The following is a 21,965-nucleotide window of genomic DNA, read 5'->3' as shown; positions in this document are numbered from 1 at the left end:
GGGGAGCGTGCCCCCGGTGTGCTCCCGGCCGGTGAAGGAGCAGTGGGGAGGGCTTCAGCAACCGCCACCGCCGCTGCAGCTGAGCCCCCCGCTGTGAGAGTCTGTCCGAATTTCCCCTCATTGCCTCATAACTTTTGCATGAGTTGGGGGTCATGGGGGAGGCATCAGGACCATCCCTCCCCCCATGTCTCAGCAGATCCATGCCCAGCTGGGACGAGGAGCAGGGCTGAGGGTATGAGTGTTCTCCCTGTTGGAAATGAGTCAACTTTTAATAATTTTCATAATTTAAAATTCATCACCCTATAACCCATCAGCCCCCAAACCATCCCCATCACCCTACACCCGTCATCATCACCCCAAAATTATTCATCAGCCCCTGCCCATCATAACGCCAAAATTCATCGCCTTCCACCCGTCACCCCATAACCTATCACCCCCATCATCATCATCACCCCAAAATTCATCTCCTCCCACCCATCTTCATCACCCCCACCTATCAACCTCACTCCGTAAACCATCCTAGAACCCCCCACACACCATCGTCACCCCAAAAGTTATCACCCCCCGTCACCGTTGAGTCAGGAATGGAAAGGTAGTTGGCACAACTCCATACATTTCCAGAAGGTTTAATCTGGGTTTACTAGGAACCTATTCTTTTTATACACTGTTCTGATACAGGTGGACTTGATTGTTCACTTAATTAACACCCCTTCACATGATTGGCTAATTAAGAAGACACCCTTTGGTAAACATTTTATGAGAAAACAACTGTTCAAAACACCAGCTGCAGGATTGTTTTAATTCTTTCTCTCAGCCTTCTCATAACTCCCCAGAACAACTCCTGGGAAAGTTTATCTGGCTTTCTCTCTCTCATCAGACTGTTGCATCCACAACCTCCTACCCATAATCACCCCAAAATCCATGCCCCATCCCATAACCCCTCACCCCCCACCCTGTACCCTGCTCACCCACCCCATCCTTTGCCTCCAGCTCTACCCTGGCACCACTGTTGCTCTGTCTCCTTCTCCTGCCCACAGAGAGTAGGTACCGCTTCAGGGGTGGCCTTGTCCCTTCGTGTACCCTCGTGTCCCCCTCGGGACCCCTCAAGTCCCCATGGCTCCTTGGGCACCTTGGAGGGGCAGAAAACGCCCTCTGGAACAGCAATCAGTGCACACTGGCCTGGGGGCCACCCCTGTTGGTGTCAGGGTGGCTGTAGGAGCATTTCCAGCCCTGCAGCTGTGCCCAGTACCGGCTCCCTGGGGAACCCCTGCCCCTTTTGGGGTCCCCTCCGGGGGTAGCAGCGGTCACTGTGCACCACTTGTAGGTCTTCAGTAGGGCGGGGGGCTTGGGGCTGGGAGGAGGGGCTTCCACCTCCATGTGTGGTGGGGGGAAAGTCAATTTTGGGCGGTCCATGGGGCGGATTTAGGGTTGGTGGGATGGGAGGAGTCATTTTGGGGGCTGAATTTCAGAGTGGTGGGATGGGGGAGAATAAATTGAGGGGGTCCAGGGGCTGGAACTGGGGCTGAGGGCAGGGTCACAACCAACCTGGCATCCCCACTTTGAAGGGTCCCAATTTGTGGGGTCCCAAATCCCCAAGGTGTCTCTGCCCATCCAGGGGTCCCAATTTTTTGGGTTCTCCTGCATACCTAGGGTGTCTCCATCCAGTGGGTGCCCACACCAGCCCCACACTTTCTGGGGACAGGGTGGCAGGGATACGGGTGCCCTGCTGTTGGATTAAGCCCTTTTCTGACCCAGAGATGGGGCAACTGAGAGGCATTTTTAAACTTTTATTCCATTTTCAGTCTCAGTGAAGAGTGAAACAATACAGATGTTATAATTCACGCCATCACAATTAGAAACCAACTATTTCCTAATTACAATATATTATATGTTTCTTGCCCTATCAGCTTTTGCCACACAATGCGGTAAATTCTTTAAAGCTAATAATCTAAAATTACCCTTTGTGGGTCCTACTACAATGCATCTTTCATAGATCTATTTCTCTAAAGTATCTAATCTTATTTGCAAGGCCATCCTTTGAAACTTGTTTCTAGTTCCATTTCTCTCTCAACAATGTCTGTCATATTCCATGGCATTTCTAAGTCAGCATTTCTTATCTCAAAGTTTGCATATGGATGCATACTAGGTGAGCCTTCTGTCAGGCTTTGAAAATTCCATACAAATCCATTTCCCACATTTCACCCTCTCTCTTAAATGGAAAAGCTTCTTTGATGACTTTGTTCATCATTTGCTGTACACATTGAAGTACACATGGAACTATAACATTGTCACTATAACAATCAATGCATAGAAACCTGTTTTGCAAAGCTCCTTTAGCCAAGGTGCAAAGATCTATCCTTTAAATAAGTCATCTGACCATGATCTATTGTCTGTTTTAATTTGATTTGTCAAATCTCTCTGGTTTTGAAGCTGTTTGTGGATGGACTCTGAATGGTCAGACAAATTCATACAACACAATCTTTCAAATTCTTCACAAATATGTCTATGTGCTAGAAAAAGAAAATTGATGGCGGTTCTGTTTTCTAAGGTTGCATGTTTGACAGCCCTAACATCTGTCATCATGTTACTAATTGCAATGGAAGTAGCATTGACTTTTTCACTCAGCTAACACCCCAGTTGGTCTAATTGTTTCAATGCCATGCTTGAGGGAAGTTGAGGTAGAAATAAACTTGATGTAACTCATTTTGCAGGGTCCCAGGGCTGAAATTGCTATTATACTTTTCTTTATAATGATGGGCAAATCTTTTTCTTCTATGTTTTCTCTTGATGGCTTTTTTAACTCTAGGTGCTATTACAGTGAGCTGTCTGATGCTATAGGGGCTACCTTTAATTTTTGAGGAATGCCTTGCTAGCCTCTATCTCTACAAACGTGCTAATATTTTTTGGCTAATATATTTTAATTGCTGTGGCAACTCAGCAATTTCACCCTTAGGGGGCCCTGGGGTAGTACAATTGCACCACAAACTTGAGTTTCTGTACACAGGATGATGGGGAGTAACATTTAATTGCAGATCTGTCTGGTATTGAAACTCAACACAAAATTCCATTGCTAAAGAACCAAGAATTTCCAATTCCTGAGGTTCAAAAGATGCTTTAAGAAGATCAGGGGGTAATGATGCCAGTTGGTTGTGGGATTTGTCTCGTTGGCAGCATCACACCAATAATTGTCACGATTGAGTATTGGCCATTCCTTGGCAAGACGACCAAACAGGTCACAAAGGGTTTGTCTGGGCTCAAATTGGTCAAACATATGGTGTCTGAGCCTGCTGACTTGGGTAAAGCAGCTCAAACATTTGTTTTTGGTTGATCTACAGGCATATCTGCACTGCAAAAGCAAGCAGGCAAAACTAGCAAGTGCTAATATATTATTTGATCAAACTCCATGTTCCTGTTCAGCTACTTTTTGGCAAAAGCTTTCCCATATATTTAAATTCTCAAGAAAATCTTGCAGCACTTGTTCAGGGACTGGACAACTATAAAGCACTAAGCTGTCCCTCTAACATTCAATTTTTACAAATTTGGGTATTTAGGATTCTTTTTAACATGATGGACACCATGCTTTTGACAAAAGAGCTCTATGATAGGAACAATTTTCACAGTCCAAACATCAACATAAAATTCAAGATTTGTAGTTTTTGCAGCTTGAACAGGGAACGTCTGGCATGAACTGTAGTCTCTCTGTGTGGCTCATGTCTGTGTGCTCACTTCTCTGTTTGTGGAATTGTCAGTGTGAGTTTGCGTGTGATATGGTTTCACATTCCTTGCTGGAACCCACTTAGGTCCTGCACCTGTGGAAACACAAGCAGACCTTTTGCCCCAGATTATTAGCGAAAATGGTCCTTCAATTTTCCTGCCTCAGGGTTTCTGATTAAAACCGGAGGATCTTTCAATTTTGCCTGTGTGCTATTTGAAAAATGCCTAAAAATTGGAGGATTAGGTTCTGCAAAGGAGCTATTCAAAAAATTAAAGATATATAAAGCTTTGCTCAACCTCATCTGAGGTGTTACTTGCACCATTCTCCCCTTCTGTTGATTTAGAATGTGTTTTAGAGCGTGGTATGTCTCTTTAATAATTGCTTGATTTGTGGGAGAATGGGGAATTTTTAAAGTGTAGTGAACACATTAATCTATCAAAAATGTGCCTAATTTTTGAACTGTGTATGTGGGGCTATTGTCTGTTTTTACTTCTTGGGGTATACCTAATGAAGCAAAAGTTTGTTTAAAAATGTTGGTAAGTATGATTGGTTGTTGCTCTTGTGAGTGCAGAAGTAAAAATTGCACTTGAATAAGTATCTACAGACACATGAATATTTTTAAATTTTTTAAAAGATGGGTGTTTGGTAATATTTCTTTGCTATAGTTGTAAACTTTGTAAATTTTGAGGGTTGACAGCTTTTGTAGGAACAGGAGGTTGTATAAGTTGATAGTCAGGGCAAGCACTAATAATGGCTTTTGCTTGACTTTTAAAGATGTGAAACATTTGTACAAGTGCTTGTGTCTTTTGATGGAAAAAGGTATGGTTTAGTATTACTTGTTTGAAAATGTTTGGTCAAGTGTTTGAAATAACTATTGTCAGTTTGTTTGCTTTCACATTTCTTTCTGATACTAATTTTGGAAGCGAAGAATGTCTGTTGATATGAGAAACAAAATATTAGTTAGTTCTGTGTTGTAAAATTGTATGAAGACATGACAGCTAATGATATAAGGTATCATTGTTAACATCTTCCAAAACTGATCTTTCTATTCTTTTAGCAATATTAGTATCATAAGCTGAATCTGTAATTAAGTTAAAAGGTTCTGAAAAGAGCTAAAAAGCTCTGAATATTGCGGCTAACTCAACAATTTGAGGAGAGATTTTTATTGTTTGAATATCTGATTCTTACGTTTTGGTTGTTTGGTTTTGCTAAACTCCTACCTATTTATGCGTTTTCTCTGATTTATTAGTGAAGTGAGTTATAGCGCTTAAAGGCTTTTCACTTAGCATAGGTTTATCTCTAAAACTCAATTTTGTTTTTTAACAATTTGTGATTTGGATAATGAATAGAACAAACACCTGAATAATTTAATAATGTATTCTGCAAATCTTCTGGATTTTGCAAAGCCTAATTAAGGTAATATTTTTTTCAAAGATAAATAGATAATTACAAAGTCTTTACTTGCTATAGTTAGTAATTTCGTTCTGGCTCTAATTATAATTTGAGCTGTCATCTCCATAATTGTAAAAACTGGTTTTGGAGACTTATAAGGAAGAAAAACTCACTTTATTATTAACAAAAGATTTCTCTTAAAAGCGTCTCACTAAAATATGAGACTATAAAGTTGCATTTTTTTCTCTTAGTAGTGTGAGGGGAAAGGCTTTTTCTGTAGTACAACAATGTGTTTGTCTTTTTTTAAGAGCTTTAGTGAGCTTTTTAAGGGTTTTTTGAGCTTCAGATGTCAAAGTTCTAGGAGATTTGATGTTATAGTCTCTTCTTAGGAGGTTAAAAAGTGTAGTAAGCTCCTAATTTGTAATTCTTAAAACAGATCTGACCTAATTGATCTCTCCTAAAATCTGTTGTGAATCTTGTATGGTGTTGACATTGGTTCTAAGTTGCATTTTTTGTGGTTTGATTGTTTGTCCTGTTATCTTCTATGTTAAATATTTCTAGGGTGAGATTTCTTGTATTTTTTACGTTGAAATTTTTAGTCTAGCATTTCGGACTTCAGTGACAATACTGTCTTGAGTCTGTTCCATTTATTTTTGAGTTGGTGCTGCAATGAGAAAGTCATCCATGTAGTGTAAAATTCTTGATCATGGGTGTTTTTGTTGGGCTGGAGACAAAGCTCTCACCGTGAAATATTGATAAATAGTAAGTGAGTTTTTCATACATGGTGGCAAAACTGTCTAGTGATACTTTTGTAGTGGTTTTTCTTTATTGATGGCTGGAACTGAAAAGGTAAATCAAGGAGCATCTTCTGGATGCAGTGATATGTTAAAAAACCAATCTTTTACGTTGATGACAACAAGAGGCCAGTCTCTTGGAGTCATTGAAAGATAATAAAGTCTAGGTTACATTTGTCTTATGTGTTCTATGATTTTGTTGATCTTCTTTAGGTCATGGAGCAATCTTTAGGAATCAGAAGTCTTCTTATGAATGATAAAAACTGCGGAATTTTAGGAACTGTTTGTAGGTTTGATGTGGCTTTTTTTGTAGTTGTTCACTTACTAATTTTTTAGGGCATTCAATTTTCTTTTTTTTTTGGTTTTTTTGGTGGTTTTTTTTGTTGTTTGGTTTTGTTTTTGTTCAAGAGGCCATTGATCAATCCAAATGGGCTGATTGTTTTTCTATAATAACTTCAGTGTGGTAGGCATTGTAGTGGTTTCTATCAAAAACCTACTTCTATCTTCGCTCCCCGCTGGGACAACACATCTCTCCCCCATTCTGTGATTGGCTTCTGCACCATGAAGGGGTGGATGGTTGATGTCTTTCTTTTGGTAACAATAATTATGAATTGATTTTATAGACACAAGAATTATCTAATTCTTGTGAGAGTATGCATGGGTGCCCCCAAATTCTAATTGCTCAGCTAAAATGCATGAGAATTCACAGTGACGTCTAGCACTGCATCTAGCATACCAGTAATACGAACTGTTTTACAAAGGCGTGTTAGACTGCACATCAGTTCTGGATGTTCATTGTCAACACGTTTTATATAAAGGACATTAGGCACTGGGCTAAAACTCTCAAAAGGTATTTCTCAGCATACAATTTGTTTACTTGCATTCATTGGTAATGCAATATCAATACCTATTGTTGGTATTGCTTGAATTACCACTGGAGCATTGTAAGCAAGAGCTCTTCATTACAATTTGCTGAAATGACAGCTAGAAAAACTGAAAGTCTAAGAATTCTACTTCTGTCCTTACCTGTAATTAAAAAGTCTTGTCTTTGTTGTGAAGTACTAGTAACTCCTTTGAGAATGCATTCATGGCAAAAGTCTTTTTAAAAATATAATAATTTGAAAGTTGCCAGCTCACATCGTGCCCCTGGGATAATAAGTTGTGATCTCTTGGGAGATGGCAGGAAACGCCTTCCTTTCCTCAGCACAGCCCGAGGCAAAGCCTGGTCTTCAGATCTGTCATTTGGAGCATTGTATGTGAGGCTTCTGTCAGGCTTTGAGAATTCTCTACAAATACATTTCCCACACCCTGCCACCCCCGTACCCTGGGTGCAGGGGGGACCGCACAGAGGTGTTTCTGTTGTGCCCCGACCATGCTTCCCCTCCCCGCCCTGCTGCCCCCTCCCCTTGGGGACACTCCTGACCCTCCCCTTTGTAACCCTGGGGCGTAACCCAGTGGTGTAAGCCCTCAGCGAGGGGGGCTTGGTGGCACCACAGGACCCCCTCTCTGTGCCATCCCCAAGGTGGCACCTGTGCTTTTTGTCACTGCCACCCACCAATTTGACCCTTTCCAGCGCACCAAAACAGGGGGTGGCCCACATCCTACAGCACGGGGGTGACAAAATTTTTGGGATCCCAGCTGGCTACTTCCACCCTTTCCCGCATCACCCTGAGGATGCTGTGTGACCCTGCAACTCCCGCACTGCCCCGGCCGCAGCATCCCCCAAAGGGACCATGCGAGCTTGGGGACTGTCCACGTGTCCCACCCCCTGTCCCCGTGGTACCTCTGCTGCTGCGCCCTTGCTCGGCCCCGGTTCCTGTCGCAGCTTCCCCATGTGACTGGGAAGAGTTTCACTCACACCCTCACCTCCTCCTCCTCCTCTGGATTTGATGTCACTTCTCCCGCTGGGGATGCGGTGGTGACACCAGGGGGACACCGCGGGTCACCCCTCGAAGAGACTGCAAGGTCGTAGTGACTGCTGGAGTCCCCCCAGTGTGACAGCTGGGGGGCCCAGGAGGCTGTGATGACAATTTGGGAGGCGGGTGCTCATTTTGGGGTCTCCAGGGTGGGTTGTAAAGTCCCCTTCCATCACCGCATAGTCACCCCCCAGTCTGTGCCTCAGTTTCCTCCTTGCTCTGCAGGCACCACCTGCAGCTGGTGTTCTGGAATTGGGTTTATTTTGGGGAGTTTTGGGGTTGGTGCTACTGGGATGGGCTGGTAAGCCAGTGGTGTGGGCCAGGGTGTGGCCAGGCTGGTGGTCATCTGGGCTGGGAGCTGCCCAGGCTGCGAGGCTGCAGGACCAGGGGCTGTCCAGAGCAGAATCCAGCTGGGATCCATGGCTCTGGTGTCCATCTGGACCAGTGTCCAACCTCTCCTGCCGCCATCCATCCCAGATGTTCCAGATTGCAAGGTGTTGAAGATTGCACGTGAGATGTTTTCCATTACCATCTGTATGGCTGATTACCTTGTCAAGTGAGCAGTTTGCCTTATCTCTCTCTTTGAATGACCACATTCACACCTTCCTCGGGAGGGGACCTCTGCTGATAACAGGCTATTGAATATCAGTGCATGACTGATAAGAACTATAACATCCCATTGTGAGATGCTCCGCCCAGAGGGAGGAGCCAAGCACTGCTACCCCAATATACTCTGAGATTCTGAAATTGCAACTCGGCTTTTCTCCGCAAGATTCCCCAGAGGAACAGCAGCTGCCTTTTTCCTCCTGGATCTTCAGAGGAAGACTACATCCTTCTCTACAGAACCTCCTTGCTCCAACAGAACCACACCTGATACTTCAGAGGACTGCAGCCACATTTTCAATCGGACTGCCACCAACACCCTGACCAACAGGGTGTCAGGTTGAGTTCTGACTCTGTCAGTGTTGTTCCAGTGGACTGCATTGTTTATTTTATTCTTTTTATTTCTTCCCTATTAAAGAACTGTTATTTCCTGCTCCCATATCTTTGCCTGAGAGCCCCTTAATTTAAAATTATTGCAATTTGGAGGGATGGGGAGGGTTTACATTCTCAATTTCAGGGGAGGCTCCTGCCTTCCTTAGCAGACTCCTGTCTTCCCAAACCAAGACACAAGGCAAGATATATTCTATTACCATCTGTATGGCAGTTGTCTTCTGTCAAGTGGGCAGTTTTCCTTTATCTCTCTCTCTCTCTGAGTGATCACAATCACCCCTCCCAGGGGACATCTGCTGATAAGAGGCTATTGAACGTCACTGCATGACTGATAAGAACTGTAGCATCCCATTGTGAGATGCTCCGCCCAGAGGGAGGAGCCAAGCATTGCTACACAGATATAATCTGGAGATCCTGGAATAACTGCACGACTTCTCCACTGGATTTCCCAGAGGAACAGCAGCTGCCTCTTCTTCCACTGGATCTTCATAGGAAGACTACACCTTTTCTACAGGATCCCTGCTGCAGCAGAACCACACCTGACACTTCAGAGGACTGCAGCCACATTTCCAATTGGACTCCTACCAACACCCTGACCAACAGGGTGTCAGGTTGAGTTCTGACTCTGTCACTGTTGTTCTAGTGTACTGCATTGTTTATTTTATCCTTTTATTTTCTTCTCTATTAAAGAACCGTTATTTCCTGCTCCCATATTTTTTGTCTGAGAGTCCCTTAATTAAAAATTTATAGCAATTCTGAGGGGTGAGGAGGGTTTGCATTTTCCATTTCAGGGGGAGCACCTGCCTTCCGTAGCAGACTCCTGTCTTTCCAAACCGAGACACCAGATTCCCTGGCTGGGGCCACTCCTCACTGCAGAGTGGACAAGACCCATGGTCAGTCCCAAGATGACCCCAAACCCCCTCCCAGCAACCCCACCAGGCCTCCCACCCTGCGCCCCAGTGCCACCAGTGTCCCCTGGAAGCCGGGCCAGCTCTGGATCTCCAGGAAGAGGAGATCGACAGTCCCCGGCCAGGGACTCAAGGGTGTCCAGGATGGTGATGAGGTGTGGAGGGACAGATGGGAACACATCTGGGGACATGCCTACAGGGAAAGGGGATAGGGGTTGAGAGGGGTTAAAGCGTGGAGAAGGACCTGGAAGGGGAGATGCACCAAAAATGTGCCAGAATCAAGGAGGGCGCCCAAAATTGGGAGAAAAGGATAGAAAGGAGATAAAGTATCCAGACTTGGGGGTAAAGGATGCAAAATAGTGGGGAACAGACCCAAAAAAGGGGTAAAGTACCCAAAACAGGGTGAATGGACCCAAAATGGTGGGGAGGACCCCAAAATCAGACGACAAAGGGTGTGCGTCGTGGGATGTCACAGGGTGTCACAGGTGTTGTGGCATGTCCCTACCTGTGCCAGGATGGGCACAGATGCTCAGTGCCAGGAGCAGCCACGGGAACATCCAGAGGGACACGGTGGCACCTTGAGGGCCACGGGGCCTGCGGGACACAGGGACACCATGAAAGACACAGCCCTGGGACATCAGAGAATTTGGACCTGGTGGGGGCAGGGGACAGAGACATAGGAGGAGGGAGGGGGACACATGGAAGGGGACAGAGACTCATAGGGGAGATAGGGGCAGGAACTCACATGGGAGACAGGGACACACGGGGCAGGACAGGGACGCACAGAGGGGTCACAGGGAGCCACAGCAGGGCATAGGGACATATGAAGGGGAGGGGACACGATGCCACCAGGACACTCAGCAGGGGACAGTGTTGCCACACCTGTGGGGACGCTGCCATCAGGACGCCTCCGGTGACACCGAGCATGGGGCCACATGACCCCGTGGGTGACACTGACCCTTGCCCTTTCCCCAGCCTGTCTCAAGGGCTGCTTGGGGTCCCCAGAGCACGATGGCCTTGGGACACCCTGGGAACTGTCACTCACTTCTAGGCCACTTGTCACCAGCTGAGCAAGTTCCCGTCCTGCCCTGGTACAGGGGTGACATTCAGCTGGGACACCTCAGTGGTGACAGTGGAGATAAGGTGGCAGGAACTGCGTTGGACAGCGCTTGGCCATGGCTGAGATGCCAGTACTGATGGCAATGTGGTGGCACAGGCGGTGGCATTGATGATGTCCCAGTTTGTTTCCCCATCCGTGTTCCCCACATCCCCATTCACGGTCATGTCCCACCGTGTCCCCATCCATGGCATTGTCCCCCACAGGTCCCCATCTATGACTTAGTTCTACAGCTTTATTTCGACCCCAGTTTCAGGGCTTTCAAAGGGAACCATTTTCATTTCAAGACCAAAACAAAAGGATTTACGTGTCCTGCCAATAGAGCATGCACATGCTTGGGTGGGTGGGAAGAACCTTTAGTGCATGGGCTTCCACCCCACCGTCTCCAAAATCAGGGGTTTACCCCAGTCTGTCCCCATTTGGCTGTGGAAGATGCCCGTGGGCCAGACAGAATTAAAAGGACGGATTTATGTGGAAAATTACCTCCAAGGTCATCCAGTGTTGCTGGATGACACCAGAAGATGCAAAAAAGCGAGATTTTTCTGGAGTCAGAGGTCAACAAATCTGCTCTCCACAATGGATGTCTGGTGTTGGTCTGTGGATGTGTGCAGGTGCCCATGGAGAGCCAGGAGGATGTGGAGCCCCCAGCCAGGTGTCTTCCCAACACGGATCACTGGCACCACAGATCACCGGGGCTCTGCCCACCGGCGCTCTCTGGGGATCATCCAGTGTGGATCCCATGGGGGATGGAGCTGGAGGAGCACATGAAACTCTCCCTGCATGCGGGGCACGTGCAGGGCTTCCCTTAGTGCTGGCTCCGTTGGTGTCTGCTCAAGATAGAGCTCTGTGAGAAGCTCTTCCCACACTCTGGGCACTCGTAGGGCCTCTCCCCGGTGTGGATGCGCCGGTGGGTCACGAGGCTGGAGTTGTCCCTGAAGCCCTTCCCGCAGTCAGGGCAGCGAAAGGGCCGCTCCTCCGTGTGAATGCGCTGGTGCCTGACAAGATGAGAGCTGCTCTGAAACCTCTTCCTGCATTTATCACACTCATAGGGCTTCTCCCCAGTGTGGCTCCTCAGGTGGTAGATCAGGTGCGAGCGCTGGCAGAAGCTCTTCCCACACTCCCCACACTCGTAAGACCTCTCGCCGGTGTGGATCCTCTTGTGGACAATCAGGTTCGACTTGTGGGTGAATCTCTTCTCACACTCGGGACACTCATAGGGCCGCTCCCGGGTGTGCATATGCTGGTGGCTGACAAGGGAGGAGTTGTACTTGAAGCCTTTCCCACAGTCGGGGCAGAGGAAGGGTCTCTCCTCTGTGTGAGTGCGCTGGTGCCTGAGGAGATCAGAGCTGGTCTCAAACCCCTTTCTGCATTTATCACACTCGTAGGGCTTCTCCCCGGTGTGCCTCCTCAGGTGGACAATCAGGCAGGAGATCCAGCTGAAGCTCTTCCCACACTCCCCACACTTGTAAGACCTCTCCTGGGTGTGGCTCCTCAGGTGGACAGTCAAGTTGGATCTCCGGCTGAAGCTCTTCCCACACTCCTCACATATGTAGGGCCTCTCCCCCGTGTGGATTCTCATGTGGCAGATCAGGTTGGACCTCTGGCTGAAGCTCTTCCCACATTCCAAGCAGTTGTGGGGCTTCTCCTTACCCTGAAGCTGCTCATCGACCCCCAGCTCTGAGCTCTGGCCACCTCCCCGGCCCAGGGCTGGTCTTTCCTCCTTGGATCCCTGTGATCTGCGTTTGCAGCCCCTCCTCATGAGGGATCTCCGGGGCTTTTCCTCCCCGTTGGGTTCCTGCGCTGTGGAGCCGCTCAAAACGGCCTCTGCCACCAGGTTCTGCTGTGGGAATTTGCCCTCCCTGCTCTCCATGCTCAGCTCCTGCTCTGGGGGAGGAAGGACAAGGACAGGATGGGATTTGCCTCCGTGCCACAGGGCAGGGCAAGGAGATCCCCCCAGTTCGTCCCCAGCAGGACAGCTTTGGCAGCAGGGCTGCCCTGCAGCCGGGGGCCGCGCTGGGCTGGGAGATGGAGCAGGAGAGAGGGGGAAAGGGGCACTGACTTCCTCCTCACCTGCCTGCGGCTCCCGGGCCATCTTCCTCTTCCTCATGGCCTCCCCTTCCTGCATCGGGCCAAGGTTTGGAAATGGGAAATCCTGGTTTGGGGGAAAACAAGGGCTGAACATGTTGGGTTTGATGGTCCCGCTGCCTGTCTGGGTTTGAAAAGACAGGTGTCTGCTAAGGAAGGCAGAGTCACCCTTAAAATTGAAAATGTAAACCCCCTCCATCCAAATTACTATAATTTTGAAATTAAGGGGCTCTCAGGGGAAAGATATGGAAATAGGAATAACAGTTCTTTGCTAGGAAAAATAAAATAAAAAATGCAGAAGTACAAAAAAAACAGTGACAGAGTCGGAATCCAGTCTGACACCCTTTTAGTCAGGGTGTTTGTTGCACTCCAATTAAATGGTGGCTGCAGTCCTCCTGGTGTGACAGATGTGGTTCTGGTGAAGCAGTGATCCTGCAGAAGGCTGTAGTTTTCCTCCAAAGCTCCAGTGGTGGTGTAGATAGGTCTGCTCTTCCTCGGTGAATCCAGTGGAGAAGAAAAGCTGCTCCTCTGGGAATCCAGCGGGCAAAGCCTGACTGTGGTGTTCCAAATCTCTGATTATATCCACCTAGGAATGCTTGGCTCCTCCCCATGGGTGGGGCATCTCACAATGGGATTATGAAATTTTATCAGTCATGCAATGAGGCTCAATGGCCCATTAACAGAAGATATCTCCCTGGAGGGGTTGTGGAAGAGATAAGGAAAACTGCCCAATTAACAGAAGATAACTGCCCCACCTCCAACAGATGGCAATAGAATACATATCCCCACCCACATCTTGCATTTCCAACCTAAGACACTCTCTGTTCCTCTCAGTAGCCCACAGTGTGATCCCAGTTGCTCCCTTTTAACAGCAGTATGATCCCAGTAACTTCCAGTATGATCCAAGTCATGTACCACCATTCCCAGTATGGTCCTAGTATAATCCTAGTTGCTTCCAATCCGTCCCACTATGGTCCCAGCTGCCCCCAGCTACATCAACACAATCAGTCCCAGTATGATGACATTTGCTCCCAGCGTGCTCCCAGTTGGTCACAGCAGCTCCCACTCACTCTCAGAATGATCCCAGCCATTCCCAGTATATCCCATTTGCCCCCAACACGGTCTCAATTGCCCCTGCAGGCTCCTACTCCCTCCCAGGATGATCCCAGTACAGCCCAGTCCCTCCCAGCGATGCCACTCCTGGCATCCCCGAGCCCTCTCTGTGTTTCCCCCCTCCCAGATCTCCCGAGAGGAGCCCCAGGGGCTGGCAGTCCCCAGCCAGGGTCCCCAGCAAGCCCCAGTGTGGATGTGCAGCCCCCAGTTTTCCCAGTTTGCCTCTCCTTCTCCCCGGGCCGGGTTCCCCCCGGCCCCAGCGGCCGGGAGCAGCCGAGAGCCCCGCGCTGCCCATCCCGACCTGTCCCGGCTCCATCCCCGCTCCTGCCGCGGGCTGCGAGGCCTGCGGGACCGGGACAGGAGGAATGGGACGGTGGAGCGGGGAGGGAGAAGCAGCGCGACAAGGGCTGGAGGGAACAAGAGAAGGAGGAGGAGGAGGAGGCGTGGAGGAGGAACAGCAAGAGGAGGAGGACGGGTGGGAGGAAGAGCTGGGAGAGAGGAGGAGGAGGAGCGGGCAGTGGGAGCGGGGGGAGCACGCTCTCCAGCCCTCGCTGTGTCCGCAGCCCTCCCGGCCCCTGGGGCATTTCCCCCCATATCTCAGGTGACCGCAGAGGGGGAGCTCACCCAAATACCCTGGGGGCTCTGTGGGAGGGTATTTTTAGGGGGGCTGGGGGAGTTTTGTAGCTCAAAGAACTCCAAAGCGAAGCCGCAAATGCCCATTGGGGAGATTCTGGGGGTGTCCCGGGAGGTTGTTTTTCCGTGGGGAAGGGCAGGAGAGGGGAGAACCCTGGGACACCGAAGTGTGCAGCCCAGAGAGAGGAGAGCCCCAGGATTCAGCCCGGAGAGGGGAACACCCTGCTGAGGGAGAAGCCCTGGAGCTCCCCACAGCCTGGAGCAGACTCAGGGGAAACGGGAGCGCTGGGACCCCAAGAGCCCCGGCCTCGCTAACGGGAGCCCAGAGAGGGGGAGCCGGGGAACCCCCGGGGGCTGCGGGGAACCCCCAGCAGCACAGAGAAGGGGGAGCCCCGGAAGCCCAAGGTCGGAAGAGCAGAGAGGGGGGACCCTGGGGATTCCCATGACAGCCTGGAGAGGGTGGGGACCCTGGAGAGGAGAACCCTCAATACGCACAGGACCCCCAGAAGTCCAAAGTGGAGAGACCAGAGTGGGGCAATTCATGGGGAGCTCTTTTTTGGAATAATCATGAGACTTTCAAGTCTTGGAGGGCTTAGTGATGGTATTTCTGAGGGTTTTTCCAACTAAATTTTTGTGGTCTGGAGGGGTTTTTTGGGCAGAATCTTGGTGGTCTGGAGACAAAATGTCTGGTGACTTCTAGAGATGGGTTGGGGCAGGAGGAATGCCCAAAGAAAACGCTCTCATACCTTGTTTTTCTCTTGGAAATAGGATTTCTCCTTTCCAAACCTCAGTTCAGTGTGGGGGCCCTGTCTCTGGAAAAACCCACTGGTGTCACCTCAATACGGTGTCCCCGCTGCCTGTTGTCACCCTCTGGTCCGTGTCCCCAGTGTCCCTGTGTCACCCCTGTCCTAGTGTCCACCATGCCTGGCATCAACCCCTTGTCCATGTCCATCTTGTCGTATGTTGCAATGCAAGATGTAATCAGCAGTATGTATTTTATCACCATCTTTGAAACCAAGTGGAGCCATGTTCTTTATCACTTCCATGACCCATTCCTCCTAACTCCAGGGCAGATATTCTCTATTAATGAGCGAGCAGTTAAAACCAGGTTGGGCATTTTTTTTTATCTCTTCCAAAACCCATCGTCACTCCAGGGAGATGTCTTCTGTTAATGGGCCATTGAACCTCACTGCATGACTGATAAAATTAATCAACAGTGCCCAGAGACAGGGCCCCCAGACTGAACTGAGGTTTGGGAATGAGAAATCCTATTTCCAAGAGAAAAACAAGGTATGAGAGCGTTTTCTTTGGGCATTCCTCCTGCCCCAACCCATCTCTAGAAGTCACCAGACATTTTGTCTCCAGACCACCAAGATTCTGCCCAAAAAAACCCCTCCAGACCACAAAAATTTAGTTGGAAAAACCCTCAGAAATACCATCACTAAGCCCTCCAAGACTTGAAAGTCTCATGATTATTCCAAAAAAGAGCTCCCCATGAATTGCCCCACTCTGGTCTCTCCACTTTGGACTTCTGGGGGTCCTGTACGTATTGAGGGTTCTCCTCTCCAGGGTCCCCACCCTCTCCAGGCTGTCATGGGAATCCCCAGGGTCCCCCCTCTCTGCTCTTCCGACCTTGGGCTTCCGGGGCTCCCCCTTCTCTGTGCTGCTGGGGGTTCCCCGCAGCCCCGGGGGTTCCCCGGCTCCCCCCTCTCTGGGCTCCCCTTAGCGAGGCCGGGGCTCTTGGGGTCCCAGCGCTCCCGTTTCCCCTGAGTCTGCTCCAGGCTGTGGGGAGCTCCAGGGCTTCCCCCTCACCAGGGTGTTCCCCTCTCCGGGCTGAATCCTGGGGCTCTCCTCTCTCTGGGCTGCACACTTCGGTGTCCCAGTGTTCTCCCCTCTCCTGCCCTTCCCCACGGAAAAACAAGCTCCCGGGACACCCCCAGAATCTCCCCAATGGGCATTTGTGGCTTCGCTTTGGAGTCCTTTGAGCTCCAAAACTCCCCCAGCCCCCTAAAAATACCCTCCCACAGAGCCCCCAGGGTATTTGGGTGAGCTCCCCCTCTGCGGTCACCTGAGATATGGGGGGAAATGCCCCAGGGGCCGGGAGGGCTGCGGACACAGCGAGGGCTGGAGAGCGTGCTCCCCCCGCTCCCACTGCCCGCTCCTCCTCCTCCTCTCTCCCAGCTCTTCCTCCCACCCGTCCTCCTCCTCTTGCTGTTCCTCCTCCACGCCTCCTCCTCCTCCTCCTTCTCTTGTTCCCTCCAGCCCTTGTCGCGCTGCTTCTCCCTCCCCGCTCCACCGTCCCATTCCTCCTGTCCCGGTCCCGCAGCCCTCGCAGCCCGCGGCAGGAGCGGGGATGGAGCCGGGACGGGTCGGGATGGGCAGCGCGGGGCTCTCGGCTGCTCCCGGCCGCTGGGGCCGGGGGGAACCCGGCCCGGGGAGAAGGAGAGGCAAACTGGGAAAACTGGGGGCTGCACATCCACACTGGGGCTTGCTGGGGACCCTGGCTGGGGACTGCCAGCCCCTGGGGCTCCTCTCGGGAGATCTGGGAGGGGGGAACACAGAGAGGGCTCGGGGATGCCAGGAGTGGCATCGCTGGGAGGGACTGGGCTGTACTGGGATCATCCTGGGAGGGAGTAGGAGCCTGCAGGGGCAATTGAGACCGTGTTGGGGGCAAATGGGATATACTGGGAATGGCTGGGATCATTCTGAGAGTGAGTGGGAGCTGCTGTGACCAACTGGGAGCACGCTGGGAGCAAATGTCATCATACTGGGACTGATTGTGTTGATGTAGCTGGGGGCAGCTGGGACCATAGTGGGACGGCTTGGAAGCAACTAGGATTATACTAGGACCATACTGGGAATGGTGGTACATGACTTGGATCATACTGGAAGTTACTGGGATCATACTGCTGTTAAAAGGGAGCAACTGGGATCACACTGTGGGCTACTGAGAGGAACAGAGAGTGTCTTAGGTTGGAAATGCAAGATGTGGGTGGGGATATGTATTCTATTGCCATCTGTTGGAGGTGGGGCAGTTATCTTCTGTTAATTGGGCAGTTTTCCTTATCTCTTCCACAACCCCTCCAGGGAGATATCTTCTGTTAATGGGCCATTGAGCCTCATTGCATGACTGATAAAATTTCATAATCCCATTGTGAGATGCCCCACCCATGGGGAGGAGCCAAGCATTCCTAGGTGGATATAATCAGAGATTTGGAACACCACAGTCAGGCTTTGCCCGCTGGATTCCCAGAGGAGCAGCTTTTCTTCTCTACTGGATTCCCAGAGGAGCAGCTTTTCTTCTCCACTGGATTCGCCGAGGAAGAGCAGACCTATCTACACCACCACTGGACCTTTGGAGGAAAACTACAGCCTTCTGCTGGATCACTGCTTCACCAGAACCACATCTGTCACACCAGGAGGACTGCAGCCACCATTTAATTGGAGTGCAACAAACACCCTGACTAAAAGGGTGTCAGACTGGATTCTGACTCTGTCACTGGTTTTTTTTTTGTACTTCTGCATTTTTTATTTTATTTTTCCTAGCAAAGAACTGTTATTCCTATTTCCATATCTTTCCCCTGAGAGCCCCTTAATTTCAAAATTATAGTAATTTGGATGGAGGGGGTTTACATTTTCAATTTTAAGGGTGACTCTGCCTTCCTTAGCAGACACCTGTCTTTTCAAACCCAGACAGGCAGCGGGACCATCAAACCCAACATGTTCAGCCCTTGTTTTCCCCCAAACCAGGATTTCCCATTTCCAAACCTTGGCCCGATGCAGGAGGAGGAGGTCATGAGGAAGAGGAAGATGGCCTGGGAGCCCCAGGTAGGTGAGGAGGAAGTCAGTGCCCCTTTCCCCCTCTCTCCTGCTCCATCTCCCAGCCCAGCACGGCCCCCGGCTGCAGGACAGCCCTGCTGCCAAAGCTGTCCTGCTGGGGACGAACTGGGGGGATCTCCTTGCCCTGCCCTGTGGCACGGAGGCAAATCCCATCCTGTCCTTGTCCTTCCTCCCCCAGAGCAGGAGCTGAGCATGGAGAGCAGGGAGGACAAATCCCACAGCAGAACCTGGTGGCAGAGGCCGTTTTGGCGGCTCCACACGCAGGAACCCAACGGGGAAGGAAAAGCCCCGGAGATCCCTCATGAGGAGGGGCTGCAAACGCAGATCACGGGGATCTGAGGAGGAAAGACCAACCCTGGGCCAGGGGGGTGGCCGGAGCTCAGAGCTGGGGGTCGACGAGCAGCTTCAGGGTAAGGAGAAGCCCCACAACTGCTTGGAATGTGGGAAGAGCTTCAGCCAGAGGTCCAACCTGATCTGCCACATGAGAATCCACACGGGGGAGAGGCCCTACATATGTGAGGAGTGTGGGAAGAGCTTCAGCCGGAGATCCAACTTGACTGTCCACCTGAGGAGCCACACCCAGGAGAGGTCTTACAAGTGTGGGGAGTGTGGGAAGAGCTTCAGCCGGATCTCCTGCCTGATTGTCCACCTGAGGAGGCACACCGGGGAGAAGCCCTACAAGTGTGATAAATGCAGAAAGGGGTTTGAGACCAGCTCTGATCTCCTCAGGCACCAGCGCACTCACACAGAGGAGAGACCCTTCCTCTGCCCCGACTGTGGGAAAGGCTTCAAGTACAACTCCTCCCTTGTCAGCCACCAGCATATGCACACCCGGGAGCGGCCCTATGAGTGTCCCGAGTGTGGGAAGAGATTCACCCACAAGTCGAACCTGATTGTCCACAAGAGGATCCACACCGGCGAGAGGTCTTACGAGTGTGGGGAGTGTGGGAAGAGCTTCTGCCAGCGCTCGCACCTGATCTACCACCTGAGGAGCCACACTGGGGAGAAGCCCTATGAGTGTGATAAATGCAGGAAGAGGTTTCAGAGCAGCTCTCATCTTGTCAGGCACCAGCGCATTCACACGGAGGAGCGGCCCTTTCGCTGCCCTGAGTGCGGGAAGGGCTTCAGGGACAACTCCAGCCTCGTGACCCACCGGGCGCATCCACACTGGGGAGAGGCCCTACGAGTGCCCAGAGTGTGGGAAGAGCTTCTCACAGAGCGGTAACTTGAGAATACACCAACGGAGCCAGCACTAAGGGAAGCCCTGCACGTGCCCCGCATGCAGGGAGAGTTTCATGTGCTCCTCCAGCTCCATCCCCCATGGGATCCACACTGGATGATCCCCAGAGAGCGTCGGTGGGCAGAGCCCCGGTGATCTGTGGTGCCAGTGATCCGTGTTGGGAAGACACCTGGCTGGGGGCTCCACATCCTCCTGGCTCTCCATGGGCACCTGCACACATCCACAGACCAACACCAGACATCCATTGTGGAGAGCAGATTTGTTGACCTCTGACTCCAGAAAAATCTCACTTTTTTGCATCTTCTGGTGTCATCAAGCAACACTGGATGACCTTGGAGGTAATTTCCCACATAAATCCGTCCTTTTAATTCTGTCTGGCCCACGGGCATCTTCCACAGCCAAATGGGGACAGACTGGGGTAAACCCCTGATTTTGGAGACGGTGGGGTGGAAGCCCATCCACTAAAGGTTCTTCCCACCCACCCAAACATGTGCATTCTCTATTGGCAGGATACGTAAACCCTTTTGTTTTGGTCTTGAAATTAAGAGGTTTCCTGTGACGGTGTTCACAGGGGTCTTAGGATGAGGGAAGAGACATCAATCTGACTCCATGTTTCGGAAGGCTTCATTTATTATTTTATTATATATATTACATTAAAACTATACCAAAGAATAGAAGGAAGGATTTCATCTCAGAAGGCTAGCTAAGCTAAGAATAGAAAAGAAATGAAAAGAATGATAACAAAGGCAGCTGCCTCAGACTCTCTGTCCGAGGCAGCTCTGCTGTGATTGGCCATTAATTCCAAACATCCACATGAGACCAATCACAGATGCACCTGTTGCATTCCACAGCAGCAGACAATCATTGTTTACATTCTGTCCCTGAGGCCTCTCAGCTTCTCAGGAGGAAAAAATTTTAAGGAAAGATTTTTAATGAAAAGATGTCTGCGACAGTTTCCCTTTGAAAGCCCTGAAAGTGGGGTAGAAATAAAGGTGTTGAACTAAGGCATAGATGGGGACCTGTGGGGAACAATGACATGGATGGGGACATGGGCGGACATGGCCATGGATGGGGATGTGTTGAGGAATATTACCAGAGGTCATCTTGATCTGTTCCCAGTAGCTGAAGAGTTTTGAAAATAACGAACTCAGCTAATGAGCTATATATCCTTGAGCAGAGATGCAGGAATTAAAAACATCATGAGAAGGAGAAAATCTAACTTTTAAGGAATGTAAACACAAAGGTGGAGCTGACATGTACAAGATAACCAATAACATGCTTAGGTTACAGAATATGTATTAGCTTATTATCTTACTGTATAAAAGTCTGATGCTATAATCAATAAATCGCAGCTTGCTGTTCTTTCATATTGAAGGCTCCGAGTTTTCCCTCACCGATGTAACAGGGATGTGGGGAACATGGATGGGGACACGAACAGGGACATCATCAGTGCCACCACCTGTGCTACCACAGTGCTGAGGCATAGTAAAAACCCCCAGAGTAAAACGGGGGTGAAATGTGCCTTTCTGTGTAATGCCAAGGCCAAAGGGAAAAGCTGCTTCAGTAAAAGACAAGAAGATAAAGAGGAGACAGCGAAAACAGAGATAAAGGAGAGACAGAGACACTGCGGAACAGGGCAGGGACACAAGAAATTCTTTCTGATAGCAAAAGTCACTGTGAAATCCGTAAAAATGAATATGTATGAGCCTATTGTGAAATGTTATGCATATGCATTTGAAAGGGGGATAAAAGGAAGGACTGGAGTTCACAAAGGCGCGCATGCCCTTTAAAGACAGCAATCTCTGCATGCATCCAGCGCTGTAATAAACATACCAGGCTTTACGACTTTCGCAAAGTTGTGGAGTTTTTTCCTTTCTCCGTGAAACAGTGCCACCAAAAATGGCATCTCAGCCACGGCCAAGCGCTGTCCAACGCAGTTCCTGCCACCTTATCTCCACTGTCACCACTGAGGTGTCCCAGCTGAATGTCACCCCTGTACCAGGGCAGGATGGGAACTTGTTCAGCTGGTGACAAGTGGCCTAGAAGTGAGTGACAGTTCCCAGGGTGTCCCAAGGCCATCGTGCTCTGGGGACCCCAAGCAGCCCTTGAGACAGGCTGGGGAAAGGGCAAGGGTCAGTGTCACCCACGGGGTCATGTGGCCCCATGCTCGGTGTCACCAGAGGCGTCCTGATGGCAGCGTCCCCACAGGTGTGGCAACA

The 21,965-nt window shown here is 50.0% G+C and overlaps 2 protein-coding genes across 2 annotated transcripts in view; one reads left to right on the top strand and one right to left on the bottom strand.

Annotated features, from left to right (window-relative positions):
- Positions 1-11,407: 11,407 nt before the first annotated feature.
- The window catches only part of LOC115916499 (zinc finger protein 850-like), a 46,126-nt gene continuing 35,568 nt past the window's right edge, over positions 11,408-21,965 (bottom strand). Inside the window, exon 9 of the mRNA XM_030970235.1 lies at positions 11,408-12,470. Coding sequence (XP_030826095.1) covers positions 11,641-12,470 — 830 coding nt within the window. The 3' untranslated portion in view covers positions 11,408-11,640. The remainder of the gene's footprint in view (positions 12,471-21,965) is intronic.
- LOC115916496 (zinc finger protein 239-like) lies at positions 18,793-20,405 on the top strand. Its single transcript, XM_030970231.1, is given in 2 exon segments — positions 18,793-19,662; positions 19,664-20,405. Coding segments are annotated over 2 exon segments (954 nt in total). The 5' UTR covers positions 18,793-18,807; the 3' UTR covers positions 19,763-20,405.

The sequence above is a fragment of the Camarhynchus parvulus genome, unplaced genomic scaffold (assembly GCF_901933205.1).
Source record: "Camarhynchus parvulus unplaced genomic scaffold, STF_HiC, whole genome shotgun sequence".
NCBI lineage: Eukaryota > Metazoa > Chordata > Aves > Passeriformes > Thraupidae > Camarhynchus > Camarhynchus parvulus.
The sequence above is the reverse complement of the archived record's forward strand: the minus strand, read 5'-3'. Positions and strand labels throughout refer to the sequence as shown.